Below are 14,106 nucleotides of genomic sequence, written 5' to 3'. Positions count from 1 at the left end.
GACTATATATTTTTCAAGACATTTCTATACAGCTTAAAGTGACATTTAAAGGCTTAACTTAATTAGGTTAACTAGGCAGGTTAGGGTAATTAGGCAAGTTATTGTATAACGATAATTTGGGAAATGTAAAAAAAAAAATTAAAAAGGAGAATAATAATTCTGACCTCAACTGTACATTACAAAATACTGTTAAAATATCAAAGAACAAATGCTCTACCATTCAAAACTTAGGGTCAGTATGTTTTGTAATAAAAAAGTACTTTGATACACAAAGAATGCTTCAAACTTTAAAATTAACTCTTTTCAAACATGAACAAAAATTCTTTTAAATAAAAGATTATTATTTAATTAAAATAAATAAATAAAGTAGTACATTTTTCGTGCATGCTTGCAGTAAAAAAAGTTTCTTAAAACATCCAATACAATATATACTATATATAAATATAATTATTGATCATGTGACACTAATAATGAGTGAAAAACTGAAAATTCAGCTTAGCATAAAAATAAATGACATTTTCTCTTTCCATCGGCTTAGTCCCTTTATTAATCAGGGGTTATTCAGCATATGTTATATGGCAGATGCCCTTACAGCTGCAAACCCAGTAGAGAAAAACATCCAGACACACTCATTCACACACTATGGCCAATTTAGTTTATTCAATTCACCTATACCACATGATGTGGTATAGGTGACAGCTGTGGGGGAAACCAGAACACCCAGAGGAAACCCATGCAAACAAGGGGGAGAGCATGCAACCTCCATACAGAAATGCCAACTGGCCCAGCAAGGACTCAAACCAGCGACCTTCTTGCTGTGAGGCAAAAATAGTTATTTTGAATTGTGATACTATTTGTGATACAAAATTACTTTTTACTCTAATAATTATTCTAATATTTTGATCAAATAAAGGGAAATTTTGTGAGCATGGAAGAAATTGCTAACAAACAAAAGATAAGTAAATAAATGTATTTTACTGACCCAAACTTTTTAACGGTACAGTGGAATTAAACGTTTTTGTGTATTCACACCATTCTACAAGCCAGACACACAAATCAAATGAACTAGAGAAGGCATCCACTGCTTAACACCATATATTTGGTCTAATTTCATGTTATATGATTTTTCCAATAGCAGCCTTGGGATTTATTGTACAACCTCCAGTGGTGATATTGGCCAGTGGCTAGTCAATAATTAATTTGCTAAATGATCTAATCATGATAGATAGCAATACAGCAGACCTGCATGCTTCAATGAGGCAATAAGCGTGTAACATTTGTACCTTGTAGCACCACAACAAATTTGAAAATCCTTGTACACTGTGACCTTCCCTGAGGATGCAACCTCAGTTGGTTAGCTGAATGTAGCTTAAATAACGCCAGAATAGTTTAGCCGTTTTTGCATTGAATTTGGTGGTGATGCAGTTTCCATGGTGCAAATGCATAGACCATTCAGCGATTTATACAAAGAGTGCACAGAAAGGCTTACATGTCTTCCACTAACATATTGCCTGTTGAGCTGAAAATGAAGAATTCTGGATGTTAGCACAGACTCTTCCAAAATGTAATGCCATTCACAGTTCATGTAAACAGACTTATATGGTTGGCAACACTACAAACAATGGGACATGTGGGAAATAACATGTGAAAGTCACTGGCACGTGTACAGATGATTATGGCTCATAAAAAGTGTAGCTCGGTGTTGCACTTACTTGGGTTACTGGCACGGCTTCTGCCTCTACTTTATTGTTTACCTCCAGGGAGTTCCTGTGGACAGTGTCTAGCTGAGGCTTGCAATCCATAGACCTGGAATCATGTCAAAACAAATTAATGCTCGAAATAGATGTTAACTTCAGAATTAGAGGTCAATTCATATGATGCAGTGTTTTCTTTTTTAATAAGCAAAGTACTTAATCAAAAACCTTTTATTTTGTGCGAAACACAGTGGTCAAAATTAGAGAATGGCAATGACTGTAGCATGAAGAAAGATTACAACTAAAATTTCTCTTTTTGAAGTAAAAAAAAGAACAGCTTTTTGCCGTCACATTTTATATTAGTGGTCTTAACTATATTAGTGGCCATAACCAGTGTTTTCACAATGTCGGACATATGGAAAGCAAAAAATGCCACTAAATGGAACAAAACTTGGATATTTGCTGATTATAGCTCCTAAACATGTTCAATTATTGTCATATGTTGGCCTGTACTAATCGGTCATACCAGAAAAAATGTAATAAAATTTAGGGTCAAAGAATTTCTTCAAATATGGCTAAGCAGAGACCTCGAAATGTAGGACATCATAGGTCGTTCTCTGTATTTGATCTCCACCGTACAAAAATCTTCCAAAATATATTACATTTTGCTTTCTAGTGGAAAAACTTACCACACAAATTCACCAGAATTCTTTGATGAACGTCTTCTCTCAAGTTTCCACTTTCTGCTACCAGTTCGCTCTGGGTGTGGGTTGAGCTCTTCCCATTTGTCCAATGAAGATGGAACTGCTGCTGTAAACAAAATGAGGCCATGTCCTCAGACAGAGATATACTATCATAGTCCAAATAGAATGCAACCTACGCTTGTGGTATCTGCATCACGCACATTTTAAAAAGAGCAACTACATAAAGATAAATGCTGTAATTTGCTTCTATTTGATCTAATAACATCATTCCTAATCCATCTGATTTCCATCTCATTGCTTTTCAATATTCTCTGAAACTTATAATACCTGAGTCCAATGAGATTTTTTCAGGTGTGCGGGAACATGGAATACTCTGTTCAATGTCCACTTGGATCAACTCTGTTTCATCTGGCTTCTTCCTATACGGTGTGCTTTTAGAAGAAAGAGGGCTCTTTCTGTCTTTGCTGTGTCTTCTCTCACCAGGCTCACTCAGATCCAGCAGGTCCAGAGAGGAGGACAGAACTGGACACAAGATACAAAAAACAAACATCATGCACATGTCTTCCTGGCCTGCTCCAGAAACTTCATTTCTGAACAGCCGAATGGGGGTGGCAGGGGCTACTTGTACTTTTAGGGGACACACTTTAACATACTGTACATTACAAACTACTTAAACAATTATTCAAAGTCTTTTTTTTCATGCATCACTCTGCAGTCCTCATTAACAAGCTAATTAAATAACTTAAACTCAAAATAATCTTCCTTGTTAATTTATTTGACAAGTAACTTTGTATAGTAGGATAACACATTTCTAACATTCAAGTACATCAAGGCTCATTTTTGCACCTGTAAACATTAACAGATACAGTTGAAGTCAGTTTTCTGCCCTCCCATTAAATTAAAATAATGTTTCCCAAGTGATCTTTAACAAATCAAGGAAATGTTCACAGTATTTCCTACGAAACCAAAATAAATCTTCTGGAGTCATAATAATTCTTATTTCTTATAGTTTATCTTGAATAAAAGCAGTTTTTAAAAACTATTTAAGGTCAGTATTATTAGCCTCTTCAAGAAATATTTTCTGTATATTTTTTGATTGTCTACACAACTAACCAGTTATACAATAACTTGACTGTTTCTTTCCTAGTTAACATAACCTAGATAAGTCTTTAAATGACACTTTACTCTAAATACAACTATACAAAAATATTATGCACTCGCCATGGGAAAGACAAAATGGGAAAGACAAAAAAAAAGTAGTTTTTAGAAATTAGTTAGTTAAACTATTATGTTTAAAGACCTGTTGTAAAAAAATCATCTGTTTGAAGACTCGTGCTTTATGTCACTACTGAAAACTAAAATGAATGAAGGAGTAAACGAGTTGAATATTACTTTTACTTGAATGTGACTGAAAACTAAATTCTATCAACGTGTTACATCTGTTCTCCGGTACTCGCCGACTGTTTGTAAATTCCAGACTGCATTTCCTAACGTAAAACTATGTGCACTCAATTTCTGAATAATAATAACCAATCATAGCCGAGGATTTCCTATATTAAAAGTTTTAAAATCGCTATTGAAAACAAAAGTCTAGTATAACCAACAGTGGACAATTTAATAGTGTTTCACAACATGAACATGACTGAAGTTGCATTTTTTTATTACCTTTGTCAATTTGGGGTTTAACTTCTGACAAATGTGGGAAACTGATGCGTACAGCACCAACACTGACAAAGTCAAGGGAAAGCAGAGAGAGTGAGTGCATGCGACACCGAGATCATGTGAGGGAGGCCTCAGTTATATCTTTGTCTGCCACCTATGGCGGATCTTGCTTCTCCGTGGTATTTTAGTTGTGACACAAAAATACACATCCAAATTTAGCAGGGCCAAGCTTGAACTGCCCTTGAACAGCCACTGAACAAGAGTGCTCTGGATTTGATATAAATTGAATCAGAAGTGGATGATGAAGACATATTGTGATTTACACCAGGAGGTTTAATTTGTCTCATTGTTTACTTTTAATTTTGCTTCTTTACTGATGTCGTTGATGGGTAATACAATAGTCAGCATGAAGTGGATAGAAAAAATAAGTTTTCAAACTTGGCCTAAGACAAGAATGGGTGTTGTTCATTAGTTTTAGGTCTAAGATTTTTCAATAGAAAATAGACTTCAATAGAAAATTATATTGAAAGTTATTTTAATTTGTCACAAAACTGCTTGTGTTAGAGTCAAGAAATATAAATTGTGCTTTTTATACATATTTTCACTTTGAAACAAAACATACAATTTTAGTTATGTTTAAATTTTTTTAGACTATTTTGCCGCAATTTTACAGTTATTTACTGAAAAAACGAACAATAAAATATGGCATATTAGGAATTTATGGTATTCTACTGTAATTAAAGTATTTAAATACTGATACTGTTACTAACAAATAAAAAATTTGTTACTTGTTTAGAATTTATTATATTCAATAGTAAATACAAAAAAAATGTATTATACTTCTAGTGTAATATGTAAATAAATTACAGTAAAAGTTCTGTAAAAATTGTCACACTATAAAATTAAAATGTGCTTAACGGCATTTTACCAAAAAAAAAAAAAAAAATGTGTAAAGGCTATTTTATTGTAAAGTTAAATTGCGGTGCTGCCACTGCCTGCTACTGTAAAACACAATTACAGGTAAGTTACTGTAACTGGGCTTTTGCAGTAACTTGCTTTCAGAAAGTTCCTGCAAAAACACAATAAAATTTCTAACAGTGCACCCAGCAAGTATGTTTTGTGCTTACAAGATAATCTAATAGATGTCCAAAAATCTAATACCTATGTCCATTAGAGTTTCACTGACAGTCTAAATTTAGCTTTGTTTTAGCCAAGAAGAGTTTGGACATCTATTAGATGCCTTTTAAACACACAAAATCTGTGCGCTTCAACAACTCGTTCCATTATGTTTAAGAATTAGGTCAGTAAGCAGAGGGCAGGTGGTGTTTTGAGATTACTCAAACACATTCAATCTAATCAAATACGACTTTGAGTGGACAAGATTAAAATATTTCAGTTTATAGTAGTGTTTGGCCTTGTCTGCTTATGATTCAACTAAAAAAAAACAACAACACTTACAGTAAAACCAGATGTAAAATGGGCCTGACTGTCAATAGCAGGAGGGAATTTACATGTGAACGAGTCCTTTATCCCTTTATACCCTGAAAAAAATGTGTTAGTGTCATTTATGCACTATAAATAAATTGTGAACTAGCAAGTTTTTATCACTTTAAAATTAGCACATCATCCAAAAGTCTAGAGCTTGAAGGAAAGAAAAAAAGCATAGAATACACATCCAGACTTCGCTATTGCTCTAGGCACTGATCTACCTGCATGGTCACAGCAATAAAAGACAGCAGGCAGTTCCGACAGCTCTGGGGCCTGTGTCAAATAATCTTTGATGTTGCATGTTCCTCTGCTAGAGAACAAAGAGCGTTTGATATAGTGTATATATACACACTTTATCAAGAACCCGCTCCACAGAACACTGCGCTCTGCTGCGAAGATGAAGGTTTGAGACAAATTCATACTCATTCAATATTCAGAGGGATTGTAGTCAGCTTTTGTGATTAGGTGAGATTAAAGCATAAAACTTTCAGATGGTTGAACCCTCCATTATACAGTACGTGAACATTAAGAACAGACGCTCTTGACATATTTTACAGCTTGTACCCCTTCCTGTTCCCCTTCTGGCTCGCAGAACAGAGATCTTCATTGCCAGGTGGTTGACTAAATGTCCATGCGGGTCACTGCTGCATATACCGTAGATGCCAACACTGAGGATACATGATCCAAGCCCAGAGGGCTCAGTGGCACACATTCTAAAATCTGGCACAAACCTGAAACCAGGTTAACACCACATCATTTTGTCTTGTATGATAACACAACGACCCACCTGGACACCAAAAACCTGTCAAGACTATTTAAAAGCCCTTCAAACCAAGGTCAGAGGGCACCAGTCTTAGCCATCAAGAAGATGTTGCACAATTGCTGCCTTTATCTGTGCATTTACAATGGTTTTCGGATAATTTAGATATAAAAAGAACTGAATGTCATTGGGACAAATATCAAAAACCTAATTATGAATCAAATTCCAAAGCTTATTACAAAAAGCTGGCAAACAGAACAATGTGTTGAGATGAAATTTTGACGTTTCGTCCAATATTTAACTGCACTGTAAAAATCCAACTTGAAAAAGTTTGAAATTTCTACAACTACATTTAACACTTTTACTTAACATTTTTTTATTAAGTTAAAAAGATTAGTTTAGCAAAATGGCTAAGTTTTGCAAGTTCACCCGAAAAAGCTTCTGCCAACTTGTTTCTTTAAGTTGAATTAATCTCAGACCTCCTCACTTGAAAAAATAATGGTTGCAGTATTTCTTACCCTAACAACAACACAAAAATAATAGTAACTCCAATAAAAACATGAATGTAATTATTATTAACAACAACAACAACAAAATACTACTGTAATAATGCATAATGAATGAATTATTATTAATTTGGCTTTTTTTTTGGGTTGTGGTGGGGTGGAGGGATTGTTCTCTCAACTTCAGACATTTTAGGTCTGTGAAACTGATGATTTCAAAAGTTGAATAAGTGAGAAAAACGAAAGGAAATAAGGATTGGGAGTTTTTTGTTCACTCAACGTCAGGCATTCCAGTTCTACAGACAAAAAATGTTCAGTTGGCACAACTTAAAAAGTTTTGTTACACAGTAGTTCACCTCTCCAGAAAACCACTAATCTTTTGTTAACCCAACTAAATATTTCTTGTATTACTGACAAATAATTTTAGGTCAGTGCAGCTTATGTTTTCAAAAGCTGAGTGAATATATATATATATATATATATATATATATATATATATATATATATATATATATATATATATATATATATATATATATATATATATATATATATATATATATATATATATGTACTGTAATAATAATGTATTGCAAAACACAGGTGTTATTTGTGATAAGGTCAGGGACAGGATTGGTGGTGTGGATAGGTTTAGGGATGGTTAAGATGTATGGGATGGTCAACAGCGTAATTATAAATGTAATTATAGAGAGTAATTACATGCACGTATTTAATCAAACGTAAGTACAATGTAAAAACATGTATTTACACAACAAATACATTGTAACAAATTATTAATTTCAATGTGAGTACATATTAGTTAAGGCCACTAATATAAAATGTGACCATTAAAAGAAATGACTTTATTTACTTAAAAAAGAGAGTAAACTTTTACCTTAAATGTACTAAGTAAATTTAAAAAATGAAATGAAAATAAAAAATTCTACTTAATGTAGCAGTACCAAGTTACAATGAGTTGACTCACTTTTTGAAGTAGCTTAGATACCTAAGCTCCAGGAGTCCTAATGCCTTGATGTTTTGATAGTCTGAGAAATCTGAACCTTTTTTATCACTAAAATGAAATATATATCAAAACCTCACTCATGAGAGTCTGGCACATAATAATAATAATTGAATTCAGAGGGTTTCCTCTGAAAGATTACAAGAGATTCCATTAAAGACCTGAATATAAATGACTATAATCAGCTGCATTCTTGTAATAGAGAGAGACTGCTTTAAAAGCCTATGATGTATCTCTAATCATTTAAATTCTTTCTACATTTCAGTCCAAGAATTTAGTTTAATTAGGCATATAAAAGTATGCGGTCATATAAATAAGCATTATGCAAATTTATTTAGAGTGCTACCAACACAAGACTGTGACTTCAATGCAGTGTTTACTTAGCAGTTGACTCTAGTTTCACATTTCAAGACATGCATTTACATGTTCTTACACACAGATCAATAACTGGCACTTTTACTGTTTGTTTGACAGGCTGAAAGTCTTGCATACTGTGCAGTAAGTACTTTGTGACATTTTGATTGCAGAAAGTTCTGCCTGGTAATTTCTGTACCTCAAAATGCATTACATTCAGAAGCAGAGTAATAAACAGACAGCTGCTTTATTACAAGTAAATCGAAAGATCCTCCAAATGCAATCAGTTGGTAAATAGAATTTGTCGTTTTCACAATCAGAAAGTAAACAAGATACTCTATAGGGAGTAAGAGTGGATATCTTAATTGCTTTGTGTTGTAGGCAAGTCAGGACGCAAGTGAAATAAATACAGTTTTAGCCTCTCAGCCTCTCACTTCAAGTAGTACAGCTGTCATGAAGAGAGAGGGTACTTATGTCCTCATTTACTAATGTGTCTGTATGATCTGCTAATCAGTGGTGAAGATGTACTGTATATAATGCAGAAGACATCTGTGAGGATTAATCTGGTAAAAATGCAAAAATAAGCTATACATTGAACTGTGGGACTGGTTAAATTTTGTTGACTTGTTGAAATATCTTTTGTTTATTAATTTATTTCCTTCTATTAAGCCCTGTTTAGATTTTCCACAATTTCAGCATAATATTCATGAAGTAGGGGATTCATAAATGACAAATGGACATTGGGACACAAGATTCAATTGCAATGGCATGCCACGTTGACACAGAGGCAGATTTGCACCATAAGTTCTTAAGAGATATTGCATCTTAGCAATCTCATGTAATGTCATTGTCAACCACCAAAGTTTAGTTCTAATACTCAAGATCGCAAAAACAGAGGATGCATAAATAAACCCAGATGTGTTCTTGATCTTGAATCAATGAGTCCCAGAAATGATTGCAGCTAAGTAAAGAAGAAAAGCGCAGTGTTTTATTTTCACTATTAGTTACACTTCAGAGATATAACTTCTATATCTCAGAGGTAAATTGAGATGGTTAAAGTATATGCATTCACACAAACATTTGAAAGGCATAAACACATTGAAATATACATATTGAAAAGAAAATAAAACTACAAATCAGCTTGTGAATGTTTAAATAATTTTCTGTCAAAGCTTGTGAAAGTCAGGGGGCCAACAGGAAAATCATAGCATTTCATTTCTGACAGGACGCATTCTGTCTTTGTTCAATAATCCAAGGAAACTTGGGCAATGTCTGTTCTCCATGAGAATGCTATTCCGTTCTCTGCATTCTTGTTATAGATAAACTTGGTCTCGTGAGCGCAGAAGTGTACCACAAGTGCAGGAAGGGCACAATTGGTGTAGTGAGTTATACTCATTTGGTTCATAGCCTTGATTCAACTGAAGAGGGTTGACCAAAATTTCTGACAGGTCAGAAATCATCTGACCGTCTAATTGTCAGTAGGTATACGTTAATTGTTTCTACATTTGTCTGCACACTGCATAAACACAGAATGACAAATGACCAGCAACAAAGCAAAAATTTGGCCCAATTCAAAGAAGAGCCACACAAGTCAAAATTTGACCTAAAATTGGACAAAAATCTCACAGTCCTGGCTGAACCGGCCGAATGTAACACAATGACTGTCGTTACCAACAATAAAAATTGTGTAGTCTCAATGGGGCTTTAATCCTAAATAACAGTAAATTTATTGGCTTAATTTAAAATGATTTATTAAGATTAATAAACAAAGTCCCTTTTAAAATCATTCACTGTGGCATCATTCATCTTGGAAATGCCACCATGCAGCTATTTTCACTAATGCAAGAATATTATAAAATTTCATGAAACAAAAAGTCTGTCACATGTCTGGTGTGTCTGTGTTGTGTTTTGTCATGTGATTCCCCATGTGCCGTGCTCCATGTGCTTTATGTTTGCGTCATGTGATTCCTTTGTTCTGTTTTCCCGCCGTGTGTTAGTGTTCAGCATTTCTACCTGTGTCTCACCCATGTTTGTATTCAGTTCATTATGTTTTGTGTATTTATCTTCCTGTGTTTTGTTCAGTCCTTCGTCCGGTATTGCAGTGTTAACTCTCCTTGTGATTTATGTGTGCCAAATTCCTGTTTTTGTAGTCAGTGTGTGTTTTTGTAACTAAATAGTGTGTTTTTGATATCTCAGAGTGTCGATTGTCAGTGAATGAGTGACACAAAGTCAACAGTGGTGCTTTTCGAACTCAAATCACTTTTAGTCTGGTTCTTTTCTAGTTTCCATGGTGTGTCACATTTTCTCCTATTCATTTTAATAGAAATGTGCATTTCTGAGAAGAAACAAAATAATTGTTTCTATTCAAAAGTGGGGTCGGCAAGACCTTGTCAAGTTTTGTTTGTTTATGCTGCATCGACTTTTAGTTTGTGTTTCCTTGGTTACCTGTTGTCTTCTGTTCCATTTTCTCACCAGTCAGTCATCATTTATAGTTTTGGTAAAAAAGTGAAAAAAAAAGGTTCTTTCTTGACCAACAACAACAATAGCATAAATGTATGATAAATAATCATTATATACGATTAAAAATAAATAAACCATTAAATCAGTCCTTTATTATACCTGATTTGTTTTAGTTGTTCAAACCCAGCCTATGCAGTAAATGAAATGTTCCAAACTACATATTGTATTTTTATGACTGTGTCAATCAGACAGTGTTTCTCGGAAATATCCAACTGTGGATTTGTTCTGAACTGTTTTTCTTGGTGAAACAGAACAAACTGTACAAACAACTGTAGTTTCTAAAGTTCTGACTAAATAATTTTGAATAAAGAAAGTCAGAATTATTAGCCCCCTGAATTATTAGCCCCCCTGTTTATTTTTTTCCCCAATTTTTGTTTAACGGAGAGAACATTTTTTCAACACATTTCTAAACATAATAGTTTTAATAACTAATTTCTAATAACTGATTTATTTTATCTTTACCATGATGACAGCAAATAATATTTGACTAGATATTTTTCAATACACTTCTATACAGCTTAAAGTGACATTTAAAGACTAAACTAGGTTAATTAGGTTAACTAGGCAGGTTAGGGTAATTAGGCAAGTTATTGTAAAAGGATGGTTTGTTCTATAGACTATCGGAAAAAAATATAGCTTAAATGGGCTAATAATTTTGACCTTAAAATGATTTTTTTTTAAAAACTTAAACCTGCTTTTATTTTAGCTGAAATAAAACAAGTAAGACTTTCTCCAGAAGAAAAAAATATTATCAGACATACTGTGAAAATTTCCTTGCTCTGTTAAACAGAATTTGGGAATATATTTAAAAAAGAAAAAAAATTCAAAGGGGGGCTAATAATTCTGACTTCAACTGTATATGCCACATAATATTAACTTCTTGATTATTGAACTGTTGCATAAGACATTATAGTTGCATTTGTGCCAATATTTTGTAAAACAACACTCATGTATTGCTAATTAATTCTAAATTTCTAAATGTTATATACTTTACAGTATAAAAAATAAGAACAAAAGTTCATGCAGGCACATTCAGTATCCTGCCCACATTAAATGTTAAGGCTTACATGTATTTTAATAACTTCCAACCCCCTAAATAATTCATACCCAGATATGTGTGTGTGTGTGTGTGTGTTTGTGTGTGTGTGGCACGACAATGGTAGATGGACATCTTTTTCAAGTGAAACATAGCTTATGCAGGCAGTACTGTGTGAACTGTAGTACATTATAGTGCATAAGCAGAATCACTGAGGAAGAACTGGACGGTCAGTGTCTCTGGTACCTGCTGTGTTTGAGGTTACTGGTCGGGCAGCACCATCACACTTGGTCTCGCAGAGGAAATCATCGATGGAAGGGCTCAGCAAGGGACGGCTCTCTTGTTGCTCGCTCACCAGCTGAAAAACCAAGCAGAAGAGTGCGATGAGATCTACATTCATTCACTTGGCCTCCTGTACTCCCTTTGCCCTAGCTGGAGCCAGCCTCTATTTGCACCATGACTATTTGTGTGTGTGATTGGTAACACTGAACCGAAGTGAAAATTCTCACCTTGCCCCCCTCTGACAAACGTCTTAATCCTAAGTATATTTCTCTCTCCAATTCTCACTTAAACAGAGCAAAGGCATGCCTGTACAAATAGTGCACGTGCCATGCTTGTTTTTCCATTTGAGAGCACATAGTAATTGTGTATACATATAATTATGACAAGGTGTGAGGCTGTCTTTATAAAGCCCCTCATCAGTGCATGGTGTGTGTACCGTGTGACAGAATGAGTGTATGTACTCTTGAGAGACTGGCATAAAGGTGGCCCTGTGTCTAACAGAATGGAAAAAACACATCAATCATCATCTGCTTGTTCTCATAGTGTTCATTCAGCCATGCCACAGTCTCGTCGGAGGAGAGCACTTTTGTGGGCAGCGCATGAGTACAGCAAATCTGCATTTTCAGCCATAACTAGCTCTTATTCCAAAGACAGAGACTTTAAAAAGATTTCTGATGCTTAATCTGTGTCTTTGGTGTGGATAAATTCATTATTTTTCTTACCACAATTATGTTAATTATATGAAATATAGTAAAAAAAAGCCTAGCAAAATTATGTGTCTGTGTTTGCATCAGAGGCTGTGCTAGACTCTTTTGGGAATTCTAGCAAAATTCTGCTGCGCCAAAGCAAAAATATTTTAAATAAATCCTTGTCTAAAGTAGGAGATTACCCTATAGTGACCTGAGAAACCGGCTAATCTGTTAATTGGTTTTGATAATCTTTATTGTTGTCATCATTTAAGACATGAAGGCTGAACAAACCAGCAGAGGTGAACATTTCTAATTATATACATCTTCATCCTCTTGCACTCCTCTTCCCTTCTTCAAATTTACTTAAGGTGTAGATATGGAAGTCAGCTAGCGGCAAAGCTAAGACTTAATGTAATGTGTAAATCATTCACTATTTACATTTAGATTTTGTGGAATAATTTTTTGCATTTAATTTAGATACATATTTGTGTATTTAGATACATATCTGTGGCGCAGTGGGTAGCGCTGTCGCCTTACAGCAAGAAGGTCACTGGTTCGAGCTACGGCTGGGTCAGTTGGTATTTCTGTGTGGAGTTTGCATGTTCTCCGCGTGTTCGTGTGGGATTGCTCTGATTTCCGCAAGTACAAATGCATGCGCTATAGGTGAATTGAGTAAGCTAAATTGTCCATAGTGTATGTGTGTATGTCCTGGTCCTCCAGGTTGGTGGTTGACCTCGTAAAAATGTGATGTTACGAAAAAGCAACATGGTACGGCAAAATATCAACTTTGATTTAAATGGCCCTGGGAGTAAGTAAGTATGGTGTAAATACAATATTTGCATTAAGAGTGTTGAAGCATAGAATGTTGAAGCCCCTGTGAAAATGGGAAAAAATGATAAAACTTCTGGTCTTTCGTGTATACGATTATGGGTTTGATTGCTTGAAAATACACAAGTTTCCAAGAAAAAGTTTATGAAAATTCCAACATCTTGTGGAAATGCGATATCTGAATGTGTATTATGTGACATACACAAGTAGCCTATAATTGACTAGAAAAACAACCAGGGGTGCAATTCTGAAAACCATCGTTAGCTAACTAAGATCATAAGTTCCGTCGTTACAAACAGTTCGTTGATTTGGCAGTTCCCAAATCCGTCATTCCAACAAACATTCGCAAACTGTATTGCAATCTTGTATGCTTGTAACTACACCTCTAGAGCTGGAGTTAGAAGTATAGTTCCTGGCTGTGTTCTATTCCCCGTCATCTCCATATGCCCTGTTCATTTAGAACGTTCTAACAGTTAAACTTGGTATGATTAAAAAAAAAAAATTAAAGCCATCTCTCTTAGGTGTAATTTGTTTTCAAAGTATTTTTACAGTTCAGTTTTAGCGT

General features: G+C 34.5%; 1 protein-coding gene across 2 annotated transcripts in view; it reads right to left on the bottom strand.

Annotated features, from left to right (window-relative positions):
* Nucleotides 1–14,106, bottom strand: part of pex5la (peroxisomal biogenesis factor 5-like a) — a 145,587-nt gene that overhangs the window by 48,678 nt on the left and 82,803 nt on the right. For both annotated transcript variants that reach the window (XM_056459878.1, XM_056459879.1), the window contains 5 exons: nt 11,989–12,100; nt 2,726–2,920; nt 2,384–2,504; nt 1,713–1,806; nt 1,490–1,519 (listed from right to left, as the gene is read on the bottom strand). In XM_056459878.1, coding sequence (XP_056315853.1) covers nt 1,490–1,519; nt 1,713–1,806; nt 2,384–2,504; nt 2,726–2,920; nt 11,989–12,100 — 552 coding nt within the window. The remainder of the gene's footprint in view (nt 1–1,489; nt 1,520–1,712; nt 1,807–2,383; nt 2,505–2,725; nt 2,921–11,988; nt 12,101–14,106) is intronic.

Source organism: Danio aesculapii, chromosome 6 (genome assembly GCF_903798145.1).
Source record: "Danio aesculapii chromosome 6, fDanAes4.1, whole genome shotgun sequence".
In the NCBI taxonomy this organism is placed as follows: domain Eukaryota; kingdom Metazoa; phylum Chordata; class Actinopteri; order Cypriniformes; family Danionidae; genus Danio; species Danio aesculapii.
This window is presented reverse-complemented; position numbering and strand designations above follow the sequence as displayed.